A 15,704-nucleotide genomic window follows, 5' to 3' on the forward strand; every position below is an offset into this window, starting at 1 on the left:
TCAAATTTCCTATATGGATAGCACTTCTGGATAGGTGCACGTGCACATAAAAATGACAAATGCTCTTTGTGCCATGGAGCATCTTCTTCAAGTTTAGGTTGCTATGCCAGCTATGACCCTACTTACAGCCTTTCTTCAGTGATCTATGCCTGGTAACCTTTCATTCTGATCATTGCAGTGCATTGTTTGTGGGGCTGCGTTTACAAACTCTGGATATTTCAGTTGGTACAGAATATAGATGCAAGATAGATAATAGAACTGAGTATTGCACAAATATTATGCCGGTACTCTGTTATCTTCACTGGCTCCCAGTCCATTTCTGGGCCCAATTCAAAGCATTGCTTTTGATCTGTAAGACCTTCCATAGCTTGGAAACTTATTCCCACATGTAGCTACTTACCTCTTCATCTGAGGCCCTTAAGGACATAAGAACAATCCTGCTGGATTAGGCAAATGGGCCATCTGGTCCAGCATCCTGTCCTCACAGTGGTCGGCTATGCATTTGAGTAGCCCCAAAGCAGGACCTGTGTGCAGCAGCACTCTTCCCACCTGTGATTCCCAGAAGTTCAGAGGTATGCCTCTTATCCTTCCCTGCCAAGTGAAGTTTAGGAGGTGGGTATGAATGAGCAGGCCTTTTCAGTGGTAGTTCCAGGGTTGTGGAATGTCTTCCAAATAGAGCTGAGCCTGGCATTGTCTTTAATGTCTGTCCAGTGCCAGACATACTCCTGTCCAGCTCTGTTTATTTGTTTTATAATCTTCTCCCCTTTCTCTTTTATTTGTTTTTGCACTTATTTGGTGTTTTGCTGCTGTATTATATCTTACTGAATTTTCATTATGTTGCTTTTTAAGATTTATTCTTATTGTGAGAGCTGCTTAGAGAACTTTTTGTGTGTAAATAAAGTAATTTTAATGTTGCTACTGTCGAAGAAGGTTATTTTCTCTTCCCTTAGCTTCACCAGTGGTTCAAAACAGTGTATGCACTTGAAGCTGCTTCAACCACTCATGAAACCTGGGGCCCAAAAAAACTTTTTCCATAGGTTAGCACAGCACATACACTTTTTAAAATAAAAGCCTTTATGGTACAATTGTGATATCGAGTATTAGTAATTCCAGTATTGCTTTTAAAGAAGCAGTTGCCTATCCCAAGCCTTTGGGTGTTTTAATCATGCTAAAACACCATTGATGGTTGGTAAAAAGTAAAACTTGTTTTGCTAAAATAACTCCACGTACACTGAGTGAGTAGGGAGCTTCTTGGGGTGCTGTAAAAACTTGTTTAGTGACATTTGTGAGTCCTGAACAATAACTTTCATTATTAAGATTCCTAATGCAATTACTAAAATTCAAGTGATTGACTAGAGAGTTTTAGCTGCAGAAGTAATGGGCTCTGATCCAAAGTTAGATGTAATACTATCTATGCCTGCTATGATGTGTTAAACTTTCCCCTTTTAAATAGCAGCTTCCTGGTACTGAATCAAAATCTGTTTCCAAAACTGTTGGAAGCAGCATTCCATGAAAGATGGGAGAGCTGCTGTTTACAACGGAAAGCTTAAAATGCTGCTGTACTCATCTAAGCCTATATACAAGTTTAATAGGCCTCGGATTATGGCCATTGTGAGAAATCAAGCCCCACTGAAATCAATGGGACTTAATTCCATGTAATTGTATCAAGAGTCTAGGCATAAGGGTGTGTACAGACATGTATAAACAGGAGTCCATGCAGTTTTTTTCTTCTTTATGAGGCTTCTCTTTGCCTTCTTAGACAACACACATATTTATTTCCAAATCAGGTGCTGATTTCCACTGCCTTTTTGGCTATTCTGCTATGCGTCATGTGGGGCTGTCCTTCTTTTAAAACTTTTAAAGCACCTTACAAGTTTTGTGACGATTTTAAACTGCTCTGATGGTGGAAGCGCTAGTCAGTCATTAGCTATATGCACCCCCTCTTTTCCCAGCAGCCTGCACAACCCTTCACACCATAGCCCACCTTATGTCCTCTGACCCCTAACAGAGGTTGAGGGGTGCTTCTGGAGGGGGAAAATCAGTTCCTTCCTGCAAGTTTTTCTCTGAATCCAATCAACAGTCAACTTCTGCTGGAAACTAGCAGAACTAGTTTCTCCTGACTTTGAATATGCTGCACCCTGATCACTCTAATTATGCATGTCTGTATATAGTTGAGGAGAGAGAGAGAGAGAGAGAGAGAGAGAGAGAGAGAGTGTTTGTGTGTTTTGATAATGTGAAGATTGCTAGCATTTTAGGATAGGTGGAGCTGTTTCCTTCAAAGTCAGGCTTTGAGTGAAGCAGTGAACGCAGTGAACAAATAGTAGTGAATAATAGTAGCCCACATTGAGGGCAGAAGGCAGACACTTTATTCTTCCTGCTCCAGCCTATTTTTAACAGCAACCTGGGTTACTTTCCCTTGAAACTCAGGAAACATGTGTCCAGAAACCCACGTGACAAAAAAGCAGCTGCAGATATGGGATTGCAGGGGGAACAGCATGTACAGAATGGGATTGATGTACCCACTTAAAAGTCTTGTTGAAAATGAAGTCCTCAATAACTGCCAAAAAGAAAGGTGGAAGTTCCAATAAGAAGGTGCCTCCAGCCTAAAGGCCTGATTCCTATGTTGTATGCAACAAATTTTCTGATAAGATGGTATCACCAGGAGGATCCTTTCCTGTATACGTCAGTGATCAGTTGGCGTGAGGTTATATATATGCTATCCTGGTCTGGAGCTGTATACAGATTTGTACACCTAGAACTTAGCTGAAGGTAATATTTGGCACTGAAATTACTGGTGTAAACTAATTTCTCTCTGCTTTTCTATAGCTATTTTAAAACTATGCTGAAATGGGGCAGCGGTGATATTTCAGCTACTAACTCCGGAGTAAGTACTTTGGGGGGGGAAATTGACTGAATTTTATACACTGTACTTGATGATACATTTATTCTAAACACCTTTACAAAGAACCTTTGTACTGATTATTTTAGATTCTTAAGTATCAAATATTAAATATTTATTTAGTATTCAGCATTGAAGCTGCATTGGGCTACTTTTGTTTGCATATTTTAGTTTTTAAAAACTCACTCTTTCCAAGCAGGGGCAGGGTTAGACGTGGGGGGGCAGGCTTCCATTCATGTTTGGTTTATCTTTAAAGGAAGCTGAAATCCAGTTGACTGGCTGTTTGGGTGTAGGGACTGGGTTCAAACAACTGAATGCTGTGCTTTCAGCTTTAATAAAACAAAGTAAGGGCAACCCAGCACATTCTTTGTTTTCAAGACTCAAATTGTCTCAAGATAAATTGTACAAAATACCAAGACTTCTGTTTTAATACATTGACAGTGCAGTCCTTTACATGTCTGCTTAGAGATGAGCTCCATGGAGTTAATGAGCTTACTTCCAAGTATGTATGCATATGATTGCAAGTTGAATCTAGGTCATGGGTGGGGAAACTTCTTCAGTCTAAGAGTCCAGAGTTGCATGCTTTTGGGGGAGATGGGTGGAGCAACATTCATTCATTTGTGAATCCCTTTCTACATGTACATCCGGGCCATTTACAAACATAGAATAAAACAGCTAAAAATAATTTAGAAAACAATACAAAAAACCCGCTTAAGATAGATTTTAAAACAGTATAACATGAAGATCTGTGGCAGAAACCTTTTCATCCAGCTGTAAAAGCTTGTAAAAAAATAAAGTATTCAGTTGTTTCCAGAAAGTATAAATAGTGGATGCCTGCAGTGTCTTGGCAGGAATGCCGGTCGTCTGAACAGGGGCAGCCACATGGACATGGACAGTGCCAAGTTGCTCTAGGGTGGGCATCAACTACTTTTGGAACTTAAAGAGAAACTGTAGTGCAGAATGTAGTGATCAACTGCATACATAACCAATAAAGAAGTCTCTGAGGCTCTGAAGTAAGTTGGTCTTGGGATGTATACGGCCTTAAGTGTTAGTACGAAGATGTTGAACAGATGTCGCTCTTTTGTACTATGGGCTACATTCCAGCCACACTAAAGCCAGGGTTTTTTAATCCCAATTTTATCTCCATCCAGGCAAGCAAAAGGCACCATCACATTTCAGTTACACATTCCAGACAGTCCGAGGCACTCAAGGAATGCATGGAACAGGATCAAAAGCATTAAGGCCTGGGGATCGCTCCAAGGGCCTTATAGAGAGGTCTAGAGGGTTACATTCACCCCATTGGTTGGAGGTTCCCCATTCCTGGTCTGGGTAGAATAATAGTGATCAATTCTAAAAACTGTTTCATTGCCTTTTGCTTCTGTGGAAGGGAAGCTCTGCCTCCAGAAAGGCATTCTTTCTCCATTGAAGTGAATGGTGCAGTTCTTGCTGCAGGGAATTTCAGTGTGTGCTGCAAGTGGTCTCCTTCAATAAATAGCAGGTATGGCAATTAGCTTTAAATTATTCAAGAGTTTTTCTGTATCTCTCTTCTTATACCAAAATATGGGAAATATTATATTCCAATAATGTATTGAAATTGTCTTGCCTGCATCATTTTGTTGTTGCAAACTTAACTCCTCTATCTTTAGGCTCATGGCCCATTTCAAGCAGCAAGCATGTCTGTGACAGATTTGACAGAACAACTGGTCCAAAATGAACAGCTGGTAGCACAACTCAAAGAACTTGTCAGGGACAAGGATAATGAGTTATGCCTTAAAGAACAACAATTAAAGGTATTGTATATGTACATAAAGTTTGTTTATTATTATAGAAATGAAAATGAACTCAGTTGTCTCACGAGCAAGTTGCTCTAAATATTAGCTAAAAGTTGCATTTCAAAATGGTGTCTCAACAGTGATGTTAATTAGCAGGTACAGATTCCATCTAGTTTAAGTTTTGATAACTTGCCAGACTTGTTTGTCACTCAAAATGCAAATGTATTCCAAGTATGAACAGATGCTGTTAATAAACCCAGGGTTAAGATTATCCATTCCAAATTGCTAATGGTAACTGTAATGTATAACTCCACTTAAGGCCTAAAGCCACCTGGTTCTGCTGTTCTTTCAGTGGAAAAAATGGCTTTGTATTTTGTTATTTTCATATATGTAGATCTCTCTCTAATGCTTGTAAGTTATTTGTTTGAGCAGATTGCATTTTGTCTAAAAAAATAAACTGTTAATAATCTTCAGGCACAAAAAGAAGCTTCTGAAGCCAAGATTTCCAAATTAAAGCTGCAGAACAAAGCCAAAGTAACATCCTTAACAGCACAATTAGAGGAACTCAAAAATCAATTATCAGGAGACGAAACCCAAGAAGGAAATTCTGAGCAAAAGAGAGTGAGTTCTATCCTTAAAAAAAATCAAATAGGCATTGGTAATGTCTTGGTTTGATCTCTCATTTTCTGTTTTTATAAACCTGGTTACACATACACAATGTGTGCATATGCAGATTTGGGTAAGTGAGTGATCCCATGCATCTGTCTGGTGCTTGGTTTATTGCTTTTGCTGAAGTGGTTACTGCAAGTTGCTTCTTAAGGTAATCAGTGACATCTCTGCAGCAGTTGAAAGTTCGTGATGAAAACAGCAAGCAAAGCTCTAGCTGTGTGTACATGTTACTGGTTATGATCCAGGTTTTAACTGTGCAATCCTATCCATGCTCACTCAAAAGTTAGTCCCATTGTGTTCAATTAGACTAAGGCTACAATCCTAACCCCATTTTCCCAGGAGTAAGTCCCACTGAATTCAGTAAGACTTAACTTCTGAATAGACATGCCTAGAGTTATTCCCTAATAAGTGTGTATGTATTATGTCTAATGGAGAAAAATAGTCTTCTTATAGTACCCCTGTTTTTGATAATAGCCCAAATAATTCTCCTTTTCTTTTATTTGAGGCTGCAAGTCGTGGAAAAATCTTGGTACTTAAAAAGAAAGTTGAGGAACTAGAAACAAAGAATGCCCAAAAAAATGAAGAGCTGCAGAAAAAGGTAGTTGTTTGTTCAAGGTTGTAATGATTTTGTTTATCTAGGGTGTTTGCATTATGTCTAAAAACTGAGCAGCTATTTTTATGTTTTAAATTAGATTTCTATACTGTACCAGTGTTCATTTGAGGATCGCAGGGCAGTTTTGTGAAGCTAGCCCATATTCATTCAAACTGGCTTGTAGTATGTTTATTGGCTCTAAAATATTAAGAATTCCTGAAGTTGATAATATTTAAATTCCAGAGAAGGAGTGGATTTTTCAGTAGTCATCCATATCAGGCTTCCAGTTGAGAGCAAGGGTTTGGACCAGATGATCCTCAGAGACCCTTTCAACTCTTACGATTCTATAATTCTCTGCCCATTCAACCCACAATGTTACCAGCTGTGGAATCAGTATTGATGATGTTGGTGTTTTTGAAGTAATACCAGTAGCAGAAATCCTTGTTAGTAACATTCCAGTACCACACAGAAATGAAAGAGACAAATTTGCCCATCTTGGCCAACCTAGCTATTGAGTATTTTGTGGGTGGGAAAAGCTGAAAACAGGGAATGATACTTAGAGGAGAGAAAGTAATGGAAAACAAAGAAGATAAATGAAGCTGATTTTAGTGGGTAGATATCTAGTGTGACCAGCAACAACATTTCTGATTGTTTCTAGATTGATGAGTTGGATGCTGCACACCAGCGTGGTGCTGAAATGGATGCTATGCTTGCTGAGAAGCAAAAAAAATTAATGGAAAAAGAAGCCTTCATAATTGATTTACAGCTAGCCTGTGGATCAGCTGATGCCAAAGAAGTACTAATCCAAAACAGTGAATTAAAGGTATATTTAAGCTGTGAACCTATATAAAAAGTGCCATCTTTCCCGTTACCTAGGGTGTTCCTCTGCTGATGCGGCAACTTCTCAGCATACTGAGCATTATTCACGAAAGTATAAGCATCCAATTGTCTCAAGTATAAAGTACCGTATTTTTCGCTCTATAGGACTCACCGGCCCATAGGACGCACCTAGTTTTTTTTGGGGGGGGGGAAATAAAGGGGGGGGGAATTATTCCCCCCCCAGGGGCGGGGCTGGGGCGGGGGAAGCCCGAGCTTTCCCCGACCCCAGCCCCCAGAACGGGAGCCAGAGCGATGCTGAAGCTGAGCGCAGTTTCGGCATCACTCTGGGAGCTTGCGCAGCTGTGGGCGGGGGAAGCCCGAGCTTCCCCCAACCCCAGCCCCCAGAACGGGAGCCAAAGCGATGCCGAAGCTGAGCGCAGCTTCGGCATCGCTCTGGGATCTTGTGGGACTGGGGGCGGGGGAAGCCCGAGCTTCCCCTGACCCCAGAACGGGAGCCAAAGCGATGCCGAAGCTGAGTGCAGCTTCGGCATTGCTCTGGGATCTTGTGGGGCTGGGGGGATAGCTTCCTGAAGCCTGGAGAGCGAGAGGGGTCGGTGCGCACCGACCCCTCTCGCTCTCCAGGCTGCAGCGAAAGCCTGCATTCACCCCATAGGATGCACACACATTTTCCCTTCATTTTTGGAGGGGAAAAAGTGCATCCTATAGGGCGAAAAATACAGTAATTGCTGCTACTTATAAATACTTGTTTGTCCATGCTGTTAATCTGATCTGAATGATTCTCATCCTAGTCCTCTAACTGTCATTTCTTGTGAACTTCAAAGAACCAACTATCCACAAAAGAGGCTTCATTGCAGAGTATGCAACTTCTGGTTCAGAACCTTATCAAGAAAGTTGAAGACAATGAACAAAGATGCAGCTGCCTCCTGGAAGAAAATGAAAACCTTAAAAGCATTCAGATTAAAGAGAGGGAGCATTTCCAGGAAAGAGAAGCAATGTATACACAAAATGTAAGCTTGCCTTTGACAAAAACAATTAATTCTTCAATGTTTGGGATTTGGCTCCTGATTATAGGGCAAAGTATTGCAAAATTTTCATATACTGCTTTCTGTGTTTGAAGCAGACAACACACATGTGACACAAAAAAAGCTTGCATGCTTTGTGTTGGTTGTGGCTAGAACTGTAATTACACAAAATTAGAAAACTTCTATAGCATTGTCCATGGATTGTTGATACAGTCAGCCAAGGGTGTGGAAACTGGATCCACCAGTTCCTTCCTCCTCTCGCTCCCTACGGGCCTATTTTTGACAGGTGGGTTGGGTTGCCCACCTGTCAATCACTTGATAAATACAGAACAATTGTAAACAGACTTCAGAGGGGTTTTAGGTGTCCATAAGCTTATCGGTGCTGAGGACTGTAAAGGCTGCACTAGTGAATTTCTGATGGGGAACTTCCTAGAGCAGTTGATCCCTGTGGGACTCCCTGTCAGCACCAGTTAGCTGATCTGTACTAAGGGGAGGCCTGCTTGTCAAGGAAGAATCAGGAGCACACTTGAAGTTCCTGATGGTTCCCTGGTGGCTGCTTCTTTACCTGCTCACACCTGCTGACACAATGCTGTCAAATGTAGTGCAGGTTGGAATGGGTTGGTGAAAATGGCTTTTGGGGGCCAAAGTAGGAACCCTGCTGGGCCTAATTAGGTGTGCTGGCTGGAGATACCCTGATGCTGTAGTAGTGTTTGGAAGGCAGCTGTATCCGAGAAGCTTTACCTGTGAGATACGTAGGTTCAAAAGTATAATGAATCCAGAATAATATTTTGCTATGTGAAATGAGTTAATTTTTCACACTATGAAAAATAGACTGCCCCTTAAAAATTCATTTAAATTTGGAAATCTCAATAGTGGGCAAAGTCACTAATTCACATTCTGAAGATTGGTGTTGATATATACTGGTACTGGTATCATTAGCACTATAATTTCTTAGTGCTGGAAAATGGGAAAGGATCTTCTGTTGAATTTGTAACTTTAAAAAAGTGATGTCATTTTGTTGTTGAGCTGTTCGCTATTTATTGTTTTGTATTCTAAAGTTTCTTAATGAAAAAGAAAAGGAAAAGCTGAAGGAGCCCTGAAGAAACTTGGTTAGTGAACATAATGGAAATCAAGAATATTTTTGAAGTATGTTAAATGATACTAATGTGGGATTCTGTGTCTTTTTAGACACAGAGTGATTTTTTTTGCACAATGTTTGTGCCGTTGTTTCTCAGTTCCTACAGCACAAATAATCTATATGTCGTTCTTCAAGGTAGGACTTCAAGGAGTTTCCTGAGCTAACTTGTTTTAATCCAAAATTGTTCTAATTTTAGGGGAATATTAGTAGTCACGTAATGATAAAGTTGAAAATTCAAGCTTTGATGATGTTGTTATGTATACAGTGGTACCTTGGTTCCTGAACGGCTTGGCTCCCGAACGCCGCAAACCCAGAAGTGAGTGTTCTGGTTTGCAAATGTTTTTGGGAAGCTGAATGTCCATTTCAGCTGCCAGCATTGTTTCCCGGGCCAGTCAGCCAATCAGAAGCCGCACCTTGGTTTGCGAATGTTTTGGAAGTCAAACGGACTTCCAGAACAGATTGAGTTCAGGAACCAAGGTACCACTGTAGATCAGTTGTATAGAAACTTTTTTGTTCTGCTTTTAAGATCCACGTGTTTCAGAATATGATCTTGGAAAAGGAAAAAGAGCTCATGGGAGTGGCCCAGAAACATGAGCAGGAACTCTTTAAGCTGGCTGCCAAATCAGATGCTAGTGCTGATCTAGAACAGGTAGGTGAAAGGGTGTTTTAGTCAACAGTCTATAATCTATGTGTCGTTTTGTATCTATAGTCAGTACACTCATGGATGTGCATAACCTCTCAGTTAAATCATTTCTCTCTCCAGAGAGCAGAGCAGAAGAACACACCCTATTTCTCTTATTTAGGCAAACAAAACCAGTCCAATATTCCTTCTGTTTTCTTTTCCCGTCCTTTGTAACCAGCCTTCAGTTCTGAGTTATGGGCTCTGTCTTGGGACATTCTCTGATATTTCTCCTGCAGTCACTAAGCCCTCACTGTAGGTACCAATAACTTGTTTAGTTTGTTTAAAACTCCACTGTTGTTACTTGTTGTCCTATAAACAGAGTTGTAGCAAAGTGAAACAAAATTTATAGTGATGTAGGGAGAATTGTAGAGGACTTGGTGGGAAATGTAGAGATACATTTTCATAGTTTTAGGGATTGAGTTTCTCCGCCTTTGATACCCTTAAGAACTGTTGGTGTTTATAGTTAATACTTCTGAAATAGATGACTCCTATAACTGCATACATCCTACAAAAGTGAAATTTAGTTATATTAAGTGGATAGAGTTGGCAGGGATGCAAGTAGACAGTTCTTGAGAAACTCTGTTTTCTCCCATTCCATAAAATAAAATCCTTTCATCCGCGACAGCTACTGAAAGCCTTGAAACAGAAGCTACATGAAAAAGAAGAGGTTATGCAAGGAAGGACACAGGTGATATTCATGTTGCAAAAAGAACTGGATGGAAAGGACCAGCAGCTAAAAGTAAGGAACAGGGGACAAGGATTGAAAAGTTACAAGCAATTTGGTTGCCAACCTTATTTAGGCTAATAGAAAATAAAGTATTTGCATGCATTTGACTATATTCATGGGTAGCTTTAGTAGTAGTAGTAGCAGTAGTAGTAGTAGTATTGATTATACTTAGGAGACCTGTTGGGTGATAAACAACATAGAAGTTGAAAATAAATAAATAAATGTTATAAACAAGAAAAAAAATCATAAGGAAGAGACAACACATAATTTAAAAATCACCTTTGCCAAAGAAAAATGCAGTGGTTATACTTTTTCATTATTTTAATTATTTCACATTGGATATGGTTCCTGCTTGAGTGTTGAGATAATTCTGAAAAGAAAGGAAAAAACCCCTAAGCAAATAGTCAAGTAATTATATATCTGACATAATGTTTGGAAGAGCAGCTTAGTCTCATGTGAGTTGCTTGCTGTTTCTTCCAGAACATTTTTGCAGACAGCAGATTCAATCTGATTCTCTCTTCTAGAAAACTTCAGGGCAGGTTGTACAATCTGTAGTGAAATCCACAATCCATTCCAGGCATTTGCAGAGTTTGTGCATTATCTCAGGCCTCTGATAAAGTGAATGGAAGGTGGTATCTCCTCTCCAAATTAGAAGCATGTGGCCTGTGGACATGGGGCTTTCTGCACTGGGAATTTCTAGTCATTTGTGGACTGGAACATGCTGCAGAGGGACCAGGGCCTTCCATTCAAGAAAGGATTCCACATCAGTCAGCAGCTGGAATTAGGGTCTGAATGCTTGTTAAAATGAAGTGTGGTGGCATCTCTAAATGCTGCTCCTACTTCAGAAAATAGGATCTGGTTACTTTTATGGCAGATGTAGTATTAGACAGATTTGAGATATATACAAAAGTGTGTATGTATGCACAATAAATGCATTTCCCAAATTATAAAAAGGGAATTGTGTTTCTGTTTAAAATATTATTGTTTTTTAATTCAGGAAATTAATGAATACCTGAATCACCTCCAGTTAGAGAAAAACAACCTCCAGTCCAAACTAGATGCTGAAAAGCATATAATGCGAGCCCAGCTAAGAGACATGATGGAGAAACATGAGACTGAACTGCGAAAAGTCAGAGAGAAATATGATGCTGACATGCAGGAGATCCGAGAGAAGCATGAAACAGAGCTGCAGGAGAAAGACCAAACCCTGATTCAGCTTCAGAAGCAATTGGAACAATTAAGTTCCGGTGACAAAAGTAATTTAGATGTTGCAATGAAACAAACATTGGCGAACCTAGAAGGTAAACTACAGTAGCTCTTACAATGACTTGCTCAATGCATTGAATTCATACTAAGTCTTCTGATCACACACTCATCCTGTGTAGCCTTTTTCATAGACCAGGGGATGGGGGAAGAATGCAGCCCTGAGGCTTGCTTCTTTGTACTGCAATGTATCTAAGCTATCACAGTGATATGCACAACATGGTAAGTCAAACTACAGCCTAGCAAAATAGCAGAAATATGTTTCCTGGATGGGAGCTCACAGCCACTTTGCTCCTCCCTGATGCTTTTTACTGCTGTGCTGTGCTGTGCTAAGACAACATTTGGCATAGTGTGTCATCTGAACTGGGGCTCATGGTTAAACTCTCTACTTACTAACCATGATCTGTAGCCAGGAACAAACCCACATGTTCATGCTGTTTTGCAAAGCCATAGTTCATCTTACTGGGCTGTGCAAACCTGGTCAGTGTAAAGAAACTCTTAGTAATTCTGAAATGTCACATTTGAATATGGTTTATTAATTTCTTTTTTTAAACTCGTACTGTTGATACTTAAGTAATCCTAGCTAAACCTATATAATCCTGGCTAAACCATTACCACATTTTTATAGTGATAGTTTTGCAATAACTCTGAATAATAACTGAGGTTTTTGTTTGTTTAAGCTCAAGCGAAACTAAAATCAGAAGAGGCCAGCAAATCTGAAGCTAAGTTCCTCAAGATGAAAGCTTTGTACAAATCCAGAATTACAAAGCTTGAAGATGAGCTTAAAAATGTATGTAAAACTTCAAAACAAATGTGCCAGAGTGTCAAGAAAAATAAATACATTTCTCCTGAAGTATACCAAAATATGTTATTAGTTGAACAGTTAGTGTATTATTGGGTCATTCGGCTACAAACTAATTTTATCAATGTGTTTATAGAAAAATTGATGCTTTGGATTGATACAGATGTGGCAGAGATGTTATTAGAAGAGTCTGAGGTTCAATTTAATGTTTTGTTTAAACATACCTATGTATTGGGAGAAAATTAACAAAGAAACCAAAATTTTTTGGGATAGGCTACATCATCAAATAAGAGTGTAACTGCCTTGCATGACCGGATTTCAGAACTGGAACAGGAAAAGGAAGAGCTGCAGTCTGCACTACAAGCTTTTTCTGAACTTAAAGCTCAGAATGGTAAGAAGTGACAAAATTTCTCGGTCTTTCTGATAATGTTGAACAGGTGTCTCTTAAGATAATGTCAGAAGATAGTGTTTAGAGTTTCAGTCCCCCCCCCTTCCACTTACTAAATTGCAAACAATAATTAGCCTTAGAAGTAAGCAAATAAAGATCAACAAGATATATGGAACTGGATTTTAAACCATTGTCAGCCTGGTATGCAGGTTTATTGTGTGAGATATAACCAGTTGGGCTTCCTGGCTCAATTTTACTTCTTCTTTGGTATTTATATGTTGTGTGATCAAAACCATGTAAGTGAGACTTACATCCAAGTAAATATTGATTTATGATTGCAGTCTATTTTTTTCTTTTTTAAAAATGTAAAGACACCTGAGAGGCCCTGATCCAGAGAAGCTTTAGCAAGATAGCCAGCCACACATGCAGTGGAGGCTCGGAGGTTAAAAACAGTTTGTGATTACTCAGCAAAAGATTGGCAGTCCAGCTGGGGCCAGTGGATCACGGAAAGCAACCATTGATCGCACTGAGATTATTTACTAGGATACAGAAAAATTATTTGGACAAATTTTTCAATACTGCACTTCTTTGTCTGTAGAAATCATTCTTACACTAAATATTTCTGTGATTGTAGCTTGAATATAATTTTTTTCATCTAAATATTTTTCCCGGTAAATAATTGTCTTTAATAATAATTGTCTTTACAGAAGAATTGCTGGATAAGCTGGAAGTATACGAACAGCAGCAGCAAAAATTGCAAGCAGACCTTGAACAAGTTACGAAGAGGGCAGCTTCGCAGGTCTGCTACTGTTGGGGTGTACTGAATTTAGTTGAATTGCTATTAGTAGAAATAGTGAAGTATAGTTATGTAGAGAACTGGAAAACTGTTAAAAAATGGTGTACCAAAAATCTGGTGAATCGTTAGCATAGGTTTCTGTATTGTTATGTTTACCATATTGGTTTGTTTGCCTATTGCATCTAAAGAAAGCCTGTTGCTGTTTTTTATTTCAACCTATTTTATAGCCTGTGAATAGGCCAGTCTTTCCACTTTTCTGTGCTGGTCAGGCCTGATTCCAAGGATGGTCTCAATTAGCCTTCATTCTCCCACTGGACAAAAATAGGCCCCCATCAAAGGACATGGAGCCCACCTTCCCAATGCAATATTAAAATTTCAGTTTTTATTTCCCCCCTAAACTGGATATTTACTTACACTCACAGAACCATAGAATTGTATTTTGTTGATCTGTTAGGTTTGTGTGAAGGAAAACTTGATTTATATGGCGTTTCTGATGGTCAGGTTATTCAGCTCCTCATATTTCTTGAATTGGTTGTATTATTTCCATATCCTGTCTTCACTTGCTGCAGGCTAGTGAATCTGATAGTGTGGATGAGCTGCAGAGTCAGCTTTTGGAATGGCAAGAAATTGTAACTGAGTCTGAAGATGCACACAATCAAATCAGAGAGGAGAAATCTGCTATGGCTCTAAGAATGTCACAGATTGAAGAGGAGAGAGAAGGTGATTTTGATTTGACATTAGGTCATTTTGTTAGGTTGGAAAATATTGAAAGCAAATTGACAGTGTCACCCAAAATTTATATCTGTCTTCTATGGATCACTGTTGTAGTGAGAATTATGCAGCTGGACATATAGTAGTATCTGACTGCTGCTGCTGTTGTCCAGTTTATTGAACTAGCCTGATCCTAAGAGTTAGATTTAGCTCCAGAATTGCCTACTACTGCAGCTAATTTTTAATTGTAATTTAATTGTATTTTTATTTTGTATTATTACTATTCTGTTCACTGATTTGTGGGGCTTTGGGCTAAAAAGTGCTATATAAATAAGCCATAAAATAAATACAAATAAATAAAATGTCTGAAATGTTGTAAATGGGGCAAAGTTATTCAGTCTGCTTGCAGGGCCATCAAAAGGTAGTGAAATTAGACTAAATTTTTGCAAGAGTGCAGGAAGTTCAGAATAACTTCAACCTTTGGATCCAGCTATAAAGGGTTCTTTTGGCAATCTCTTTATGACAGCTTTGCTCTGAATAAGTCCATTGTGTGTACTATGCAGATTCTGGAAAAGGAGCACTGCAACAGGGCTACTGTCATCTAGTCTCATGATCAGGCTGTAGGATTTAATCTGGTTTTAGAACTATAAAGGGGGAATATCCTTTGAATTTCCACAATTGCACATAATTCTTTATCTGTGGGCAATGGACAACTCTTGATAATGGAGCAGAGAGTTGCCCAACAAAATTCACGAGTCCTAGAGTTTCTTATCACATGTTTCTGTTAACTAGACAGATGTATAAATGATGTAAAAAGACCTAATCAAAGTGACACTTGTCACTTTGAGCAACAAGTAACATCGCCATTCCCATGAAGTGTCTTCAGTATTAAACTAACAGGAACAATCTATGCAAGGGCAAATCTTAGCATTCATAGGAACGTTGTACAAAGACTCATGATTGTTGTATTTCTGAATGCCTTACCTTGGGCATTAGTTAAATTAGCTATTAGTTGTGTATTTTTTCCTTTCGTGCCTATTATTTGGACCCGAGAGCCCCAAACTTATACAAATGCAATACCAAATTAAGGGAGCGTGGGGGCTCAAATATTTTGTTATGTTTAAGCCCTTATGCATTAATATGGTCAAATGTTGATCTCTTTGTGTGTCTGATCAGTATTTAATTTTGCATTTCCCCCCTGGGTTAAGCATGATGTTTCTGTTTTGTTTCCCTCCCCCTCTTTGCGGTTAAACCTGATGAGCACTTGGTGTCCCTTCCCCCTCCACTCCTAACCTACACTGCGATTTGGTCAGCCACTGAGAACATAGTTTCCCATCAGTTTTGTGCATGCAGGATTCTGCAGCCACAACAGCTTATGGTGTACTGTTGCTGATTTTCCTCTG

At 39.3% G+C, this 15,704-nt stretch overlaps 1 protein-coding gene across 2 annotated transcripts in view; it reads left to right on the forward strand.

The window, feature by feature from the left end:
• Positions 1–15,704, forward strand: part of LOC308463704 (uncharacterized protein) — a 45,031-nt gene that overhangs the window by 2,211 nt on the left and 27,116 nt on the right. For both annotated transcript variants that reach the window (XM_080982285.1, XM_080982284.1), the window contains exons 2-14: positions 2,827–2,884; positions 4,546–4,689; positions 5,146–5,292; positions 5,846–5,938; positions 6,591–6,755; positions 7,594–7,779; positions 9,459–9,581; positions 10,240–10,353; positions 11,339–11,642; positions 12,285–12,394; positions 12,680–12,797; positions 13,502–13,593; positions 14,160–14,310. In XM_080982285.1, coding sequence (XP_080838411.1) covers positions 2,840–2,884; positions 4,546–4,689; positions 5,146–5,292; positions 5,846–5,938; positions 6,591–6,755; positions 7,594–7,779; positions 9,459–9,581; positions 10,240–10,353; positions 11,339–11,642; positions 12,285–12,394; positions 12,680–12,797; positions 13,502–13,593; positions 14,160–14,310 — 1,792 coding nt within the window. In that variant the 5' untranslated portion in view covers positions 2,827–2,839. The remainder of the gene's footprint in view (positions 1–2,826; positions 2,885–4,545; positions 4,690–5,145; positions 5,293–5,845; positions 5,939–6,590; positions 6,756–7,593; positions 7,780–9,458; positions 9,582–10,239; positions 10,354–11,338; positions 11,643–12,284; positions 12,395–12,679; positions 12,798–13,501; positions 13,594–14,159; positions 14,311–15,704) is intronic.

The sequence above is a fragment of the Podarcis pityusensis genome (genome assembly GCF_964106645.2).
Source record: "Podarcis pityusensis genome assembly, chromosome: 1".
NCBI lineage: Eukaryota > Metazoa > Chordata > Lepidosauria > Squamata > Lacertidae > Podarcis > Podarcis pityusensis.